The sequence below is a fragment of the Zootoca vivipara genome, chromosome 1 (genome assembly GCF_963506605.1).
Source record: "Zootoca vivipara chromosome 1, rZooViv1.1, whole genome shotgun sequence".
In the NCBI taxonomy this organism is placed as follows: Eukaryota; Metazoa; Chordata; class Lepidosauria; order Squamata; family Lacertidae; genus Zootoca; species Zootoca vivipara.
Genome location: NC_083276.1, coordinates 67,732,272 through 67,748,657, shown reverse-complemented (window position 1 = coordinate 67,748,657; position 16,386 = coordinate 67,732,272). Strand labels below are relative to the sequence as shown.

The 16,386-nt window shown below is 39.9% G+C and overlaps 1 protein-coding gene across 5 annotated transcripts; it reads right to left on the bottom strand.

Annotated features, from left to right (window-relative positions):
- Positions 1-486: 486 nt before the first annotated feature.
- RNF141 (ring finger protein 141) lies at positions 487-15,970 on the bottom strand. Of its 5 annotated transcripts, XM_035119253.2 has the most exons (8): positions 15,817-15,970; positions 13,790-13,992; positions 12,718-12,826; positions 10,241-10,422; positions 6,985-7,092; positions 4,905-4,944; positions 4,427-4,500; positions 487-3,634 (listed from the first exon to the last, which is right to left on the bottom strand). In XM_035119253.2, exons 2-7 carry the CDS (start codon positions 13,930-13,932, stop codon positions 4,471-4,473), a joined length of 612 nt encoding a protein of 203 aa, XP_034975144.1. In that variant the 5' UTR covers positions 13,933-13,992; positions 15,817-15,970; the 3' UTR covers positions 487-3,634; positions 4,427-4,470. The 5 variants fall into 5 exon arrangements, 4 of the variants coding, with proteins under 4 accessions (XP_034975144.1, XP_060131667.1, XP_034975116.1 ...); XR_004692789.2 differs by having other exon boundaries at positions 4,427-4,944; positions 15,817-15,969; XM_060275684.1 differs by having other exon boundaries at positions 487-4,500.
- Between the last annotated feature and the right edge of the window lie 416 nt (positions 15,971-16,386).

The following is a 16,386-nucleotide window of genomic DNA, read 5'->3' as shown; positions in this document are numbered from 1 at the left end:
AAGTCCTCTCTCCCTTGGCTGTCCAGCACTGTTAATCTGTCAGTCCCCGGAACGTAACCCCCATGTAAATTGCTGGCTTACTGTATTAAGAAATTAAGAGAGTATGTGCAGAAAAGTCAGCATTTAAAACTTCCCTTAAGGCTGCTATACACATGGTCACATGGTGTATCCCAGCTGTGCTAACTACAAAATTATATAAGATTTCTTAGTTTTAATTAAAGGTTTATGGTTGTTTTACATTCTAGTGAAATAGAATGGCTGCTATGGTACTAAAACAGTGTCACAGCACCTTGTTGCACTGGAGAAGCTGTTTACATACCGTACTCCTGTCATAAGGCTTGGGGGGGGGGTGTATGTGATTTACTTTAAACAAAGAACTACTAAATATTTTAAAGTATTAGGTTTCGTTCTCCAACGTAAAACACTATCTTGAGCATCTTCTCACAAATCCATGGAGTAGGTTAAGTATAGGGAGAGCTTGTTTCCCCCCCCCTCTCACCTGTTATCTTTGGACTGACATGCCCACTCTGTGCACTAGGTAACTTAAGCAGCAATCCTAAACATGAGTCCCACTGAGCTTAAGCATTCATTCTTGAGTAAGCGGGCCTAGGAATTTGTGGAAAGTTCATACTTTTGAATTATTTTTATGGTTATGGAGTGTCCTACCCTTGAACATTAAGCAAGGACAAGCATTTTCTTGACACGTCTTCATTATAGCTAGTATACAGTATTAAGTAGATGTTTATGAATTGTTTCCCAGCTGGAACCTCTGTATTCTAGAAGGCTAAGATAAACAGGGTTTCAGAACCCTTCCATTGCTAGATTTAATTTTCCAGAAGAGCCAAAATGAAGATTATATTCACTTATAATAAATAAAAATGGTGGTGAAAGAATGTGACAAATACTACCCTGATTTAACTATATCCCTCAGGACCTACAGTTAAAGCAGCAACACTTTAGAACTAAAGGAAGCAATCTATTACACCCATAGCCACTTTTGCTGTATTTTTATTTACCACAGCACCTATGTTCCAGTGTAAACGCCTGCATTCAGGGACCAGATACCTATGCAGACAACTAATTTATTGAAATAAACACAACAGTTTTCTCTATAAGAAACGGTTCTCTTCTGAGGTCTGGTGGCAGGATTTTCAAGTATTGCACAAAGCTGAAGGAGACTGAAGTGTTTATTGCACAATATTCATAACAATATAATACATTGGAAAGTTTAATAGCTATTAACACTCTTTATCAAACCCTTAAGAAATATTCACATTAATGCAAAACAGGGAAGTAATGCATTTTTTCTTGGTCACACATAATTCAACTTTTGCTGAAAATTCACTGTTTAAAAAAGTCATAGTTCTAAAACTATTCAACATTATTAAATTGACAAATCAAGTTTTCTTCCAATGTTGAATTATATTACAGTTTTTAACGTAAATGGTGTTTTTGGTGGTAACACACATACTGGGTGAAATCCAATATACAGTACAGCAAGGATTTCTTGCTTGCATAATGGACCATTTCCTCCTGTGAGTGCCCTAAATCTGTTCAACTGGTTCTCCCAACTCTGCAGCAGATTTGAAGGCACAAGGGGCAGTGGGGTCCCATTGCACAAGCAGAAACCCTTGCACTATTGGGATAGTTTAGCTGACTACTGCTCATCTGTAAGTTCGAGCAGCCTTGTAATTTTGCCATGTGCAGGGTGTGTGTCAGGAGCACATGGGAAAGCTGCTCAGTGATGAACTGCATCTTTACCCATGGGCTTTGGAGTAAACTCTCATAGCCTTAGAGAGCTGCCAGTCTTTTTAATACCCAGAGACAGGGACAGGGACAAAACTACAGTGACATGGAGGCAGAAGAGAGGAACAGTAGTAGCACAGAGGAGTAAAGTGGCCTACATTTTAACAAGATACATTTTACAGTACTTCCACCACTGTGTATTAATTTAAAATCCTATACATATCACAAAGTTTACACCTATTTACAAGCTTCATTATTAGTGTTAGACTCACAAGTACCCCTGCATCTTTACATTATAGACCATATACTCATAGACTTGTTAGCATTTCAAAACAAGCCAGTTTGTCTTTGTAAGTTTAATCATTAACACACCTCCACTTCTACCATGCTTTCTCTTCCCACCTTGTTTGAACAATCCATTCTATGGCTTATGTGGTAGAAATGTAGATATGTTTTGCTACACACACAGCAAGTCACAACAAACCTTTATTTCTGGCTTACTGCTCATGGGAGGGGGCAGGCAAGTTCACAATTAAAACGTCAACTTCTTATGACATGCAAACAGAGCCAATTTCAAACTGCTTGAGTCTGGTATGTAGGGCTTTATCTAGGACTCAATGGACTGTATTCAAATTAGTCCTACTTCAAGTCCACTTACTGAATATAATGAACCTACCGTAAGTTAGCTATGTCCATTAACTTCACTGCATCTACTCTGAGTAGGACTAGCATTGAATATTACCCTAGCATTTAAAAAAATCAAAGTATTAGTCATATTAACAACAGATAAGATAATCTTCACTAGAGAAGGAAGACTTAAGAGCTTACTAGGTTTAAAACGCTTGCTGTTAAAACATTAGGCACTTCTGCCAATTCTTAATACTTTGGACAAGGGTGGGGAAAATTAACATGATCAGTTTTACAATCAACAAAAAAATCCCCAAATCCTTCACTTTTCACTATGATTTTAAACACATTGAAGTTCATCAATTAGCAGTGAGAACTATTTCCAAGAAAATTATATCAGGATTACAACCTAACACTGGAGTTCAATTCAGTAGTCTAATTTGCTGTCTTAATTTCTCATTTTGGCAAGTCATAATAGAAGGGGGAAACAACTTTTGCCATATTGTAATTGTCTAGATTGAACTTGATGGCTTCAAACAAGCCAGAAATATCTGTCATATTCTGTAATACAAAATTCAGATATATTCTACAAGAAGTCTTTAACCAATATTTTAAACCTGGAAGTAACTTGAAGTATCTGCAAAACTTTAGCATAATCTCAAACAGCAGCATTACAATTCACACATTTTCAGCAATCCCAGGTGTGGAGCAGGTAAGGGTAGAGTTTGGCCAAAAGGGTATTTGCAGACATTGCCAATCATGCTGCCTGCAAAACCCCTTTCAAAGTGCAGGGCAAGACAGCATTTGAGAGTGGCTTCTGTGAACATTTTCAGAAGCTCTACTCCAAGTCTTCTCTTGCCCCGTTCTTTGAAGGAGGCTTCTGTAGACCCCTATGGGCAAAAATGTCACCAGGCATCATTGTGACATCAGACAACTGACAGGTGTGCAGCTCCAGCCACTGGCCACCTGCCAAACTCCGGCACAAAGGTGGGGGCATTAACAATCTGGACCACCAGGCTAGAAAGGTTCCCCATCCCTCCTCTAAGCTGTCATTTAAATTTTTCCATTATGCCTCCATACAGTTCCTCCAGGATGCTGTTAGAAATGTAAAATGGTTGCTTGCAGCCATCTGCCAATGTAACAAAGTAATCTGAGGGCCCAAAACAAGACATTCTTCTGAGTGCCACCCTTAAACCTGGATCCAGTCCTGGTACCAATACTCCTGAGAACAAGTAGTACAGGCTTCAGGGTTACAGATTCCCTAAGACATTAAAGCAAAGCAAGTGTGGTCAAAGAACACATTCCTTCTTGTTACAGTAAAGCATATTGCACCTGTAGAAAGGAGTCTAGCACCATCTATTTACCTCAGATCACCATATTGGGTTTTTTACGGTTATACGTACTGGTGATTTAACAATGGAAGTCTAGAAAAGCTTGAAAGCCAGATGCTACGTTGTGTGATCAGAAACTTTGGGTTGTCTGTGATCAGTAAAGGTGTGAACACATTTATTCCTGAATGCAAGCAGCTCTGACTTGGTGAACCAGGGAAGTTTTTTGAAGTTATTTGATGTTGACTAGACAACTCATTCTCCCTGAACAAGAATGCAAAAGCCATTCGGTAGTGGCGCCCGCCCTGTGGAATGCCCTCCCATCAGATGTCAGAGAAAAACAGCTACCAGATTTTTAGAAGACATCTGAAGGCAGCCCTGTTTAGGGAGGCTTTTAATGTTTAATAGATTATTTTATTTCATTTTTCTGTTGGAAGCCGCCCAGAGTGGCTGGGGAAACACAGCCAGATGGGCAGGGTATAAATAATAAATTTATTATTATTATTATTATTATTATTATTATTATTATTATTATTATTATATCAAAATAGTGTGCCATCAGAAAATTTTGTCTCAAAACAACATGCTGCAATTAGTGGTGATTTAAGGAAGCATCTGTCAATACTAAGCAAGCCGCAAGCGGCCAGTAGAAGTTACTGAAATGTAAATGTGGGGCAAATTCCTATTCATGTAAGCAGGCAGGCATGAGCATCATAAACACATACTTGCATAAAGAAGGATTGCTTCTGTGTGTTGGAACAACAGGCCCTCAGCAACTTCCCACATTCTTCTGGACCATCTATAATGAAATTCAGTTTCAACAAATGATCACAGAAGAGCTTATACTAGAACTCAAATATTAGCTATTCCAGTGTCTCAAAGAAAGTAAGAAAACTCTGAACATATCCTTCTGCAGGTGCTATGTGCAGAGAAATTATTGATGAGTATTTAAAATTATAAACGTGTACAACTGGCTCATAGACAAATGGGTCACTTTTAAAGACCTATGACTTTTATAGAAAGCAATACAATGAGGAAATGAAAGAATAAATGAAATCTTTTATGATTTCAAGGCAATGGGCTTTGTTCCTGTCAGGGTCTGTGAGGCTGGCCTGCCTCATCTACCATGTTGAGTATGTAGGTAGCAATATCTTCTTCTGTAGGTGCATCTGATACCACCCAAGAATCATTGGCTTCAGTCACCTGCAGACGACATATAGGGCAATTCCTGTGATGACCACTCCTGTGTAACAAGCCAGAAGAAAAATGCTAGTATCACACAGTTTAAGTATTAATAATACCCACTGCTACTTTTGCTTATAAGATAGAATGGAATATTACAGGTATGGCTAGAGAAGATTTACTGCAGTGTGTTAGAACTACCATAGAAGAGAAATACCCAAACAATCCTCAATACGTGATTAGCATGCCTTTTCTTGAAATCCACCAAGGAACAGTACCCCTATAACTGATTATATTCTGTTGCTTTTATCATTGGGAATTTCCCCAAATGGGATCTTCTCCAATTATTAATCCAAATCCAACCTTCCTTCCCGTAATTTAAAACAATTGCTTCTTCTATAATCAGTGATTAGGGTACACAAAATCAATCTATACACCCTTAACTTCCTTTTCCCATCTCTCTCCCTCCACCCCCTTCCTCTTATGACCTCCCTTGAAATCTTTCAATTCAAAGGGCAGCACTGTGGATTCTTCTCAATTTGTGGACATCCTGAAGCTGTTGTGTCAAAACTGAACAGTGTTCTTGCAGGAGGTATTTAGCAGTGTTAGGTAGACTGGTAACATCCCCTTCCAGAGTCAAATAAAAAAATCCCTGGTAAAACAACAGAGTGCTGTGGTATGAAAGAACAATGCTGTTTTATGTTCATCTTGGAAATCACCAATGCCCAAATGTTAACAGTTCCGTGAATGTTTTTATTAAAATTTTATTCCAACAGGGCCCTCTAGAGATTCCTAAGATTCCATTCAGTTTTCAAATGGAACTGGCAGCCCTGTTTATCTTCGTAATCTAGACAGACTAGAAGATGAGACTGTAGTTATTTTAAAAAGTGTCACAAGATTTTAGGCTTTAAATCCTGAAACCAGATTACATAAAGCATTTTGTCCAGTTGGCTATTATGTTGGGAAAGATGGAGGGCACTAGGAGAAGGGGACGACAGAGGACGAGATGGTTGGACAGTGTTCTCGAAGCTACGAACATGAGTTTGACCAAACTGCAGGAGGCAGTGGAAGACAGGAGTGCCTGGCGTGCTATGGTCCATGGGGTCACGAAGAGTCGGACACGACTAAACGACTAAACAACAACAACAAGTTTGGAATAGAGTCAAGCTGAATCTGCTTTACACCACAGGTGGCTGCTGCCCTAAGTGCAGACGCTATCTCCCCTGCTGCAATTCTATTAAGACATATCATTTATTGGATACTTAGAAGCTGTTTCCTATTACAAAGCATCATTAGTTAAAGGTATATAGGTATAATGTGCTGTAATAATTTCATAGGGTTGTATTCAATCTTAGTCATACTCAAAAGTATGAATGGAAATTGAAATGAATGGACATGACTAACTTAATTTCAATGGGTCTGTTCTGAGTAAAATTTATACAGATACAAACCACAGTTCAAAATACCTTCAAACCCTCATTTTTAAGGTTCTGAGGTAACTCCATACTCAAAACAGAGCAAGAGCTCCAGTTTGAAACAGTTTCTCCGTCATCTGAACACTGTCAACATTGGGTGGAAGTCAAAACTGTGCTAATGCAAAGACTTACAATGCACACATTTCTGCTCTGCCCTTCCCCCGTGCACTGGTCTGATTGTGGGGGCACATCGTGTAATTAGGACTCATGCTGGCTTCAGCTAGTGCAACTGTTCAGTTGAATTCAGTCCTTTGTTTTAAATATATATATGCAGACTGATGCCGACATAAAACATGAACAGCAATTTGATTGGAGATTACATTAGCAACTTGCCAGGCATTTGTCCTGAGGGTTTTATATTTTAAGAGATTAAACCGGGAATGCCCATCAAAGGAACACATTTTCTTGCCAAAATCCAGTTCGCTTGTTGCTCCCACATAACACATCCCTTACCACATGCTATCTACCAAAATCAATGGTTTCTATTCTTGTTTAGAAGACAAAGCTAATGATGTGTTATTTCAATGCCTTTCAGTGAATTTATTCCCTATTTCTAGGGAAACTGGTCAAATTTCACAGGACCACTTCACAGTATAATGCAATCAGAGCCTGTGTCACAAACTTACCATTTATCAATGCATTTCTGACAAAAGCTGTGAGCACATGGCAAGATCAGATCAGCCCGTCCATCCATGCAAATGCAACATTCTTCCTCATCAGTCAGCTGTTTCACTCTACAATACAGATAAAACTATTATTCCCAATCATAGCAATTAGAAGTGGGATAAATTTATATTTTGGCATTGCTCAGCATGTTTCTTCTGTATCAACTTTTATTTTTGTTGTGCATGTTTGTATTCCATGGGTGGCTATGGCACATAATACCTACTGCATTACATTTAGGTTTTCTAGCCTATCTCAGCTGGTCTGATCCAGCAATCTCCTGTTGCATGCAAATGGAACCTCTCTGCATACAAAACAGCTGCTCTCTACAAACAAATCCAATATAAAACCAATACATATAAAACCACTAGCTTCCGGAGCACAATTATAGAGAAGAGAACTTTCTCGAAGGGAGGTATATCTCACACTCCTCTTTAATGGCCTTCTATAAACTATCCAAACCAATCTTTGTAAAGACAGCTTTTGGCTTCTAGTTAGTTGTTTCACTGAAATAGTTTTAAGTTTTTGTTTGTTTGGAATAATTGTTATTGCTGGTATATTGTTATTGCTTTTCTACGGCTGTTTTAGTGTTTTAATGTTTTCATAACGGATGTATTAATTGTTAAGTTATGGTTTGATTTTGCAGTTAGTCACCTTGAGCAAGGTACCAATGTTTTAAATAAATAAATCAGCATCATATATGCTGAGTGTTAAAAATCAGAGTATATCACACAGAAAGGGTGGATTCATTGCTTCTCCACATTTGTAAGTGAGCACAATTCATGTGGGCTAGCCACCTTTGATCTCTGTGCATTTCTGCATATATACATGTATGGCTACTGCTTCTACTTCATCTGAACACAGGGAAATGTGTTCTTGCCTGGTTCCAGCAGTTTCCAGGCAGAGCACTTTCAGGCCTGTCTTTCTGGATTGGGGACAAAATGCTTGCAAGATGCAAGTTGGCCAAGGCACTCCCATTAAACAGTATTAGTACTAGCAGTAATATGCATCATTTAAATACAGAGACAAATAAAATCATAATTCTCCCCACTAAGAATAAAGAGAATGTCTAGACGACTGTCAATGCTGGGGTTTGCCTCACTACTGGTGTAGTTTTGTTGTTGCAGCTCTGAACACAAAATAAAGCTAACATGTGCTTGAAAACACAGGACAAACATCATTATTATAGTATGCACACAAAATCATATTATGATATTCCACTGCCCAGAAGAAAACATTTTCCTATAGTAGTCAAGTTCTTGGTACCCTATTTTTTGTGCACGAGATCAAGAAATGCATTTTATGTCCTTGAATCTATTCCCACTTCTTGTGTACTCTGTATTTATTTTTCTATGATCATATGTCAACTGCTGTTTTCCATTTGAATATTTGATCTAAATATCAGGTATTTTTCATCCCCTAAGATAAGTCTGCGCACAAAATTCACAGCTACTAAAATCACTGTTGCAGAAATGTGCACCCAGGGTTGATATGAAACCACTCATATCACATCAAATAAACATAAGAGCTGAAGCAAAAGGAAGTAACAGAATACATTCTGAAGGAATATGGATTGAAGAATGATTCCTAGGAACATAGAAAGCTGCCTTATCCTGACTCAGACCATTAGTTCATGACAGTGGTTCTCAAGAATTTCAGGCAGGGGCCCTCCCTGGGCTCTGGCTGGAGATGCTGGCAATTGAGCCTGTGACTTGTTGCATTCAAGGCAAGCGCTCTAGCACCAAGATACAACCTATCCCCTTTTCAGCATATTTCAGTAAACCGGAGATTCATGTGGGCCTATCACTATATGACACTGTTCATTTAAACCAGACATGGGTAGCCAGCATAGTGTCCACCACAGCATGCCAGCCTCAGTTAGCATGGACAACAGTCAGGGATGATGGGAGTTGAAGTTCAATAAGATCAGGAGGGTGCCACATTGGCCACCCCTATGTATAAAATAGGGAGGGGGAAAGTGTTTCAAAAATAGAGTCATGGTAGAGCCAGATGTTGTAAAACCGGTGATGGGTTGAACATTGATTTCTTGGTATAACAGAGTATGGTCAATAGCATTGGCTGAGAAACTAACATGCCAGGTGAGAGCGGCAAAGGGCAAACACAATCCATATTCCTTTTATAACATATGGCAAATGTTTATTGAATACATAAATCGTTCAGACTGTGGCAGGAATCCACCCAGCACTCATGGGAAAATGTGGTGTGATCTCTTAGAGTAATCAAATGAAACTTTAACATATAGCATAATAAAAGTATGTACTTTTATCAGGACAAGTTACTTGTTGTTAACAATTGTTTTCTCAAAATTTATCTTCTGTACCATGAAAATAAAAAAACCAGTATTTCTTTAATTTAAAAAATAGTATTTCCCCATGTTCCTACTGTTGGCCACTGATTCAATGCCAGAGAGTTATTAAGGCCATAGGTGGCCTAATGCTTCCATTTTATTCAAGCCATTACATTTTGTTTCCAAACAAACACCTTAGATCATCATAAGTCTGCAACCCACTGCTGTTTAAAGCACTGCTTCATACATATTTGAAAAGGAAAAGATTCTGTAATGCCATGTGAAGTAAAAAGTAATTCTGCTCTTTATAGGCAAAAAGCACAGACACACTTAGGGCTCCACTGCTGCTATTGTATTTGTAGTTGTACTAGTCTTTAACAGGAAATATAAGAACATTATGCAACCTGTTCAAGGTAGCATGTGTGCATTTGTTCAAGAGTTCACCTTCAGTAAAAGTGGAAACAGGTCATATCTGGAGAAAGACTATGCTTCAAGCAACGTTTCAAAAAGGATAGCCAGTTTACATGGCAAATAGACTTGCTTCTGTTGCAAAACAGATGATTTTCATTATACAAGCTCTTTGCAGGAAGAACGTGTCTTTTTCTTAAGAAAATTTGAAACATGCTCCCAAGTGCTCATTCAGTGCAGGTGTTTTGCAGTTCAAGGCAGTCCTTGCTTAAGCAGTACCAACCTACTAATGTATTATTTGCACACAGCTCAAAACAGAAATTTGTAACTGTAATAGTTAATGTACTGTCATCCAAGTTGAGATGACTTACTAGTACAATCATTAAACTTTTATTCCCATATATATATGAGAGAATATATTTGAATATGTATACATAATTGAGCTGAAGAGAGTTGTGTGCTCAACTTCAAACATAAATGGATCTCTTAGAATACTGAGATACCTTCCCATCAAAATGCTGGCCTGACAAGATGCAACAGATGACAGATCCTCTGCAGCTCCTTCTGAGGCAATGTTCTGCGAAAGAACACTTGCTGCTTGACTCGTGACATCTTTATAAAGCTGCATGAACTGATATAAGTTCATGATTCTTGATGCTTCGACAACACCACTTGTCTTGTTTATCTAAATATACAGAAAGAAGTCTTACCATTTTTGCTTCAACACCTCACTATCTGTGCTCAGCATTCTTTGTTTATAAACATACACACTCCAACTAGGACATAAACAGAGAGTTCGAAGATGGAACAAAGATCAGAGATTTCTCACACTGTTGGTGGCTTAAGAATGCTCACAATGACCCTGTCATTGGAAAGGCCATCCATATAGTTTCCCTTTTAGTGACTTGGATGAATGTAAAGGTTGCATTAAACAACACAACACCGAGACTTTAAAAGTAGTTACGTATGGGACCAAAGTCCAACCAGAATATCTTGAGTTCTCAATATATTTTGAGATGAATCAGAGAATTAACAACTTGCATATACTTACAGAGATGTGACTCCCCGGGGGAGGGGGGGAAATCTGGATACATTTTTTCTTAACCCTCCCCTCCCCACCACCATGGGGATTTTTTGTTTTTGAAATATTTTATTTAGGGGCTGGCAAGGCAGCAAAAAGCGAAATGCACCCCCCCCCAATTGCACCTGGGGCCACTGGCCCTCTGGCCCTCCCCATGTGACGTGATGTGACGCCACTGGCACTGCCTCTTCCTCCTTGCCTCTCAGCTCAGGATTTTGCCACTTTTTGAGATAGTAATATTCATACTGTTCATACTGGTTTTGCTGTTTCTGTTCCTTTCCCATGATGGTTTTATGGGCTCCCTCTCCATTCCTTAGTCCAGGCATCCCCAAACTGCGGCCCTCTAGATGTTTTGGCCCACAACTCCCATGATCCCTAGCTAACAGGACCAGTGGTCGGGGAAGATGGGAATTGTAGTCCAAAACATCTGGAGGGCCAAAGTTGGGGGATGCCTGCCTTAGTCTTTCAACTGTTTCATCTTCTGTAGAGGAGCTGTCCAGTGTGCTGGACTCTTCCAATCCTGCTACTTGTCCTCTTAATCAGGTTCTATCTTGTCTTCTGACTACTATGTCTCTTTCTTCTGGCTCATTCACTCTAATATACAAACATGATACAGCTTCTCCTATTCTTTAAAAAAAAATCTAGTGATTCTTCTCTTTCTAGTTATTGTCCCATCTCTTTGCTGCCTTTTGCGTCTAAACTATTCTTGCTGCCTGGATTTTCTTTATTTTAGTTTGCCCTTGATTTTATTCTCTACTCTACTGAGATGGCTTATGAAGCTTACTAGTGACATTCTTGTTGCCAAATCAAAGGGTTTACATTCCATCTTTATTCTTCTTGACTTTTTTGTGGCCTTTGACATGGTTGATTGTACTCTTTTACTGGGATCCCTTAATGACCCTGGATTTTGTGCTGCTGCTCTACTTATTTTATTGCATTGTTTATATTGTTTTAGATCGTATGAGCCCCACCCCCAGTATAATTTCTTATCTTAAATGTGTTTAGAGCCATGTACGTAGATGGCGCTATATAAACAAATGATGATGATGATGATGATGGTGATAATAATAATAATATATTCAGGTATTTGGCCAAGGAATGCAATAAGGGATTCTGCCAAGCTTATCCCTCCCACAAACAAGGCCTTTGCCCAACACAGCCTCTGACTCATCTTGCTTCTTATCTACTTAAGATTTCTCCATCTTCTGCAGCATGTGAAAAACTGATCTGTTTGGAAACACATCAGAGCAAGAAATACACTGACATGTGAAAGGGTAGAAACTTGTTGCAGTCATGGCAAACTTTCAGTTTTTAGAAATCCATGATAAATAGGATGACAAATATGAAGAAATAGAAACTGACAGTGAAAGCTTAGGGGAAAAAAGAGACTGATTAAATTCCATGTACTGATCATTTTAATTTTGTTCCCCCTCACCTCTTTTTATCAGCTCTTTTTATGTTTTTATCAGCTCTTGACACTATTGAGGACAGGAGAAGACATAATAATTTTCTGAATAAGTAATAATTTGTTTTACTATAATGATGGTTTCTGGGTTTGTTTTTTTGCCACCTCCCCATAAGCTGGCAGAACCAAAGAGATACTAGATTCCTTACAGTTCAGTGGCTTGTAACTCCATTTGTAACAAAAACTTAAAAAATAATTCAATTTCCAATTATTGTCTGAATAAACTGTGCTTCTAATATACCCAGCATTATAGTTCTATGGGAAACCAAGTTATACATGACACATTTTATGTTCCTAAAGTAACAAAGTATTGTAAATATATATATATCTCAATTTTCCAAAAATATCTGTTCCACTCCCACCAAAGATATAGGGAAAATGTCCCACCCCCCAGCTTCAACATTTACAGAAATTTTACCATTCTACAAACTTACCTTAGTACATACTACTCGAACAGCTACCTTCCAGAGAGCAGTGGAGTCTGAACCTGGCTGTACTTCAAATAACAAGTGCTTGTCCTGGCCAGAACCCAACTTGGCAGTTCTGAAATTATTTAACATCCATTTATTTCACAGTATGAGATTAATTTGTAAAACACAATTCAATCTAGATTAGAAATGAGAACAGCCAATAGTCTACACTTTAATCTAGAGATCCAATTCTAGTACGTACACAAGAAACAGACATCCTCGAGATTGTACAACTACCAACTATATTTTAATACACAATAAAATGACGATGTAGCTTTCAGAAATCTCCGTCAGCTTGGGATTCCTAAGATAACACATTACCCATGTCTCCTATCTCTCATCCTCATCTGTGTCCCTACAGAAGGCAAATATTTTAATTCAATTAAAGAATATGAATATATGGAGTTACCTTACAGATCATTGGTCCATCTAACCCAGTACTGTAAACTGTGATGGCAGCTGCATATAGTACCTTGCCAAAGAAATTAGTTATTCTTCCCTCTACACATATGCTGGCTAAAAAACTTTATTAACATACACTTCATAAGGTGGGTTGTAGCCAAAACCAACTTACACCACTACATTATTGTTAGATGCCACAATGATTTCCCTCTCTGCATCATATTAAAATGACTATTCATGTGGAATTTTATGAACATGCACATTTCAACGATAACGTAAACTGCTAGACTATATTTTACTCATCTAGACAGAACACCTAGTACTTTTAATAAAGTTTCATATCTAGCACTGAATAGAACATCCAATGTATATCTTTCATTAGGAGGTTTCCCACCACCACCAGAAACAGCTAACACATTCAGTTTGGAATAAAAGCAACTCCACATTTGTGCAGGGGTTGCATTTTGGATCATTGCACATGTCAGTCATTCCACAGCCAAAAATGGCACACGTGTGGGTGGTCAGGCACGTTCTGAATATGCGCAAACAAGGAGTTGCCTGTAGTGTTAAGGAGGATGTTCTTTCAAATATTGAGTCATCTTAAATGCAAAAGAATAACCTGTAAAAGCCTTACGTGTCATTCATTTCAGCTACTCTCCCCAAAAATTCTTCATATGTCAAGAAACCACTTTCTCGAACCAGGGATACATGTTTGACTACTTTTTCTGGCAGCTTATTAATAGCAGAGTGTGTCTGGCTTGAGAGCTGCTGGCCCATGATGACGTTCTTTAGCTCAGCATCCAAGAAGAAAGGCAGGTCCACTTATTTGGAGAGTTTCTGATAAACACATTTAAAAACGTTGTACTGTATTAGTATGAAATAATCAACATTGGATGAATTAATTTTGGTCTTGGTATCTGTACAGATCTTGGTGCATAGCTGTTAGCAATTTATTAAAAGTGAAAGGCAAATGTACTTAGTCCCCTATGAATATACTTACTACAGTATGTGAACAGAAACTGTAATACACAAAATGCAACTACAGTCAACCACAATGCATCTGCTATATTAAAACCTTGTAGACCAAAATGCAGCAGCTGCTCATGAATTGCTTGGCTATTCATGTTAAGCCATCCAGAAAATAACAGTGCACAGCAAGATTTAATAAAGAGCATCTAAAAGGTTGAACATGGAACACACTTCCTAAATTATACATGTGGTTCAGAAACTACTATAATTTAAGATGCAAATTGCCATGTTAGTTTTAAATATATGTATTTTAAACAAGGACTTACTAACATGTACTTTAAGGACTGAGAAATAGTAGTTTCGCTTACAAATCATTTTAATAACTGCCAAATAGTAAATAGACCAAATGCTTTAATTTCCTAAAACAGATACACAGGGATACAACAGACTCCTAGGAATACGATGCAAAATCATAATGAGAATGCTAAATGTAAGCATTGCAAGACCACGGCACACTCTGTGAAAGTCTTATTTACTTTGCAGTTCATTTTTTGCAAACTTCTAGAAGTTATATATAGAATAACTGAGATTCATGAGCAACCAAGTATCACATGCTCATAATAAATCCGAGGCAAAACTTGTTTTTACCTAACAAAAGTAAAAGGGTGTCACATCCAATGTACCTATTTTTTACACAAAAACAAGCAGAAAGAAGCTCCTTAAAACAAATGTTTCAACCATTCGCTAACCTGTAATTCTAGAAAAAGCCAACCCTCTCCTCACTATTTCACCACAGTGAGCATGTAAAGAAAAGCATGTTTGATATACCTATATCAATCTTTTGTTAAAAACAAGTAACATTACAACACTCTTTTTTGGGGGGGAAACCCAAGAGGTAGCTGAACAGTTACGATTACTAACCCCAACCTCCTCCTAGGTTGACATCACAGGAGAATCCAGCTCTTCAAAATAATATGGGACACAAGTGTTTTTTGTAAACAAGTGGTTTTGTAAACCGCTTTGAGGTTGTGTGTCTGTGCGCTTTTTTTAACACAATAAAGCGGTATACATATATATATTTGACGAAACAGATAAACAAGCGGCTCAAAGCCCTTTCGAGGTTGGACCGTGCTTGGGTTTCCGGACCCTAGTTTTAGCACAGCCACTTAGGCCCCACAAAGCAGGGCAACAGCTTTACTTTCCAAACTCTGTTTTGAAACGGAACGTGCTCACGAGAAAGAGAATCGGAAGACCCGGCCCCAAATCCACTAGAAACCGCAGTGAGCAGCAGGGTAGCCGGACCCGGGGGGGGGGCTGGGCACCTGCCAAGCTGCTCTCTGGGCTAGGCAGCAAAAGGCAGCCCCGCTGCGCCGCCCTCCTCCTCCTCCTCCTCCCCGAGCTCACGAGCACGCGCCTGGCAGCGCCACACCCACCCGGCGACCCTCGAGGAGGAGAACCGCCGCCACGACGCCGTCTCTCCTCCCTCCCCGTTCGCGGCCCGAGGCGCCCAAACGCTGCCGGAGGGAAGCGGGGGAAGCGGAGACGGGCGCTCCCGGGCCCTCCCAGCGCCCGAGGGCGGGGTTTCCTCAGTTCCTGAACCCGCGGAACGAGGCTTCTGAGCTGTGGCGGCGGGTGGGAAGGGCGGTTCGGGGCGCAGCCAAGAAACGGAGGGAGCTCGAGCGGCAGCCTCACCCGCAGCGCTCCGGCATCCTGCCCCTGGTCGCGGGCACCGCCTCCCTCCGGGCGCAGAGGAGGCCTCGTTCTTCTTCTTCGCGGTTACAACTAGGCGAGCGACGCGATAACTCGACATATGGGCCAAACCAGCTCCCGTCGCGTTCGGCTTACGTATCCTCGCGCTCCCCTTGCCCCTTCCCCGCGCGCCCTCTGCCTGCCGTTGGTTTTTCTGGTTGCTAGGAGACGGACAGACGCTGCCCTCGTAAGAATTCCTGTTGGGATTCTCTTCCTGGCCATGTTAGTATCCCCTCCCGACTCTGGTTATAAAAGGGTTAACACGCTCCCCTTCTCTCCAGTTCCAGTGGCGCAGTTCACACTACGTCATCCCTTACAGTTTAGCGATTCTATATCGCCGCCTTGGCAAGGCATCCAAAGCGGGCTACAGTTTTACAATCCCGCAGGGTTATAACTCTCCCACCCACTCACCAGGCGATAAGAATAAAACTCGTGCAGCCCTCTCCCCCTGCCCTTATTCTTCCTTCTCACAAGGAATAATAATTTCCACCGGGGAGCTGTAGTGGCCAGTGG

What these genes read in the sequence shown, in the direction of transcription:
- RNF141 (XM_035119225.2), bottom strand. Translation starts at nt 13,932, where the DNA reads ATGGGCCAGCAGCTCTCAAGCCAGACACACTCTGCTATTAATAAGCTG. An exon ending in TTCGAGTAGTATGTACTAAG is followed by an intron (nt 10,423 to 12,717) that starts GTAAGTTTGTAG and finishes CTGTATATTTAG; the next exon opens with ATAAACAAGACAAGTGGTGT. An exon ending in CAGAAATGCATTGATAAATG is followed by an intron (nt 4,945 to 6,984) that starts GTAAGTTTGTGA and finishes CTTGTTACACAG; the next exon opens with GAGTGGTCATCACAGGAATT.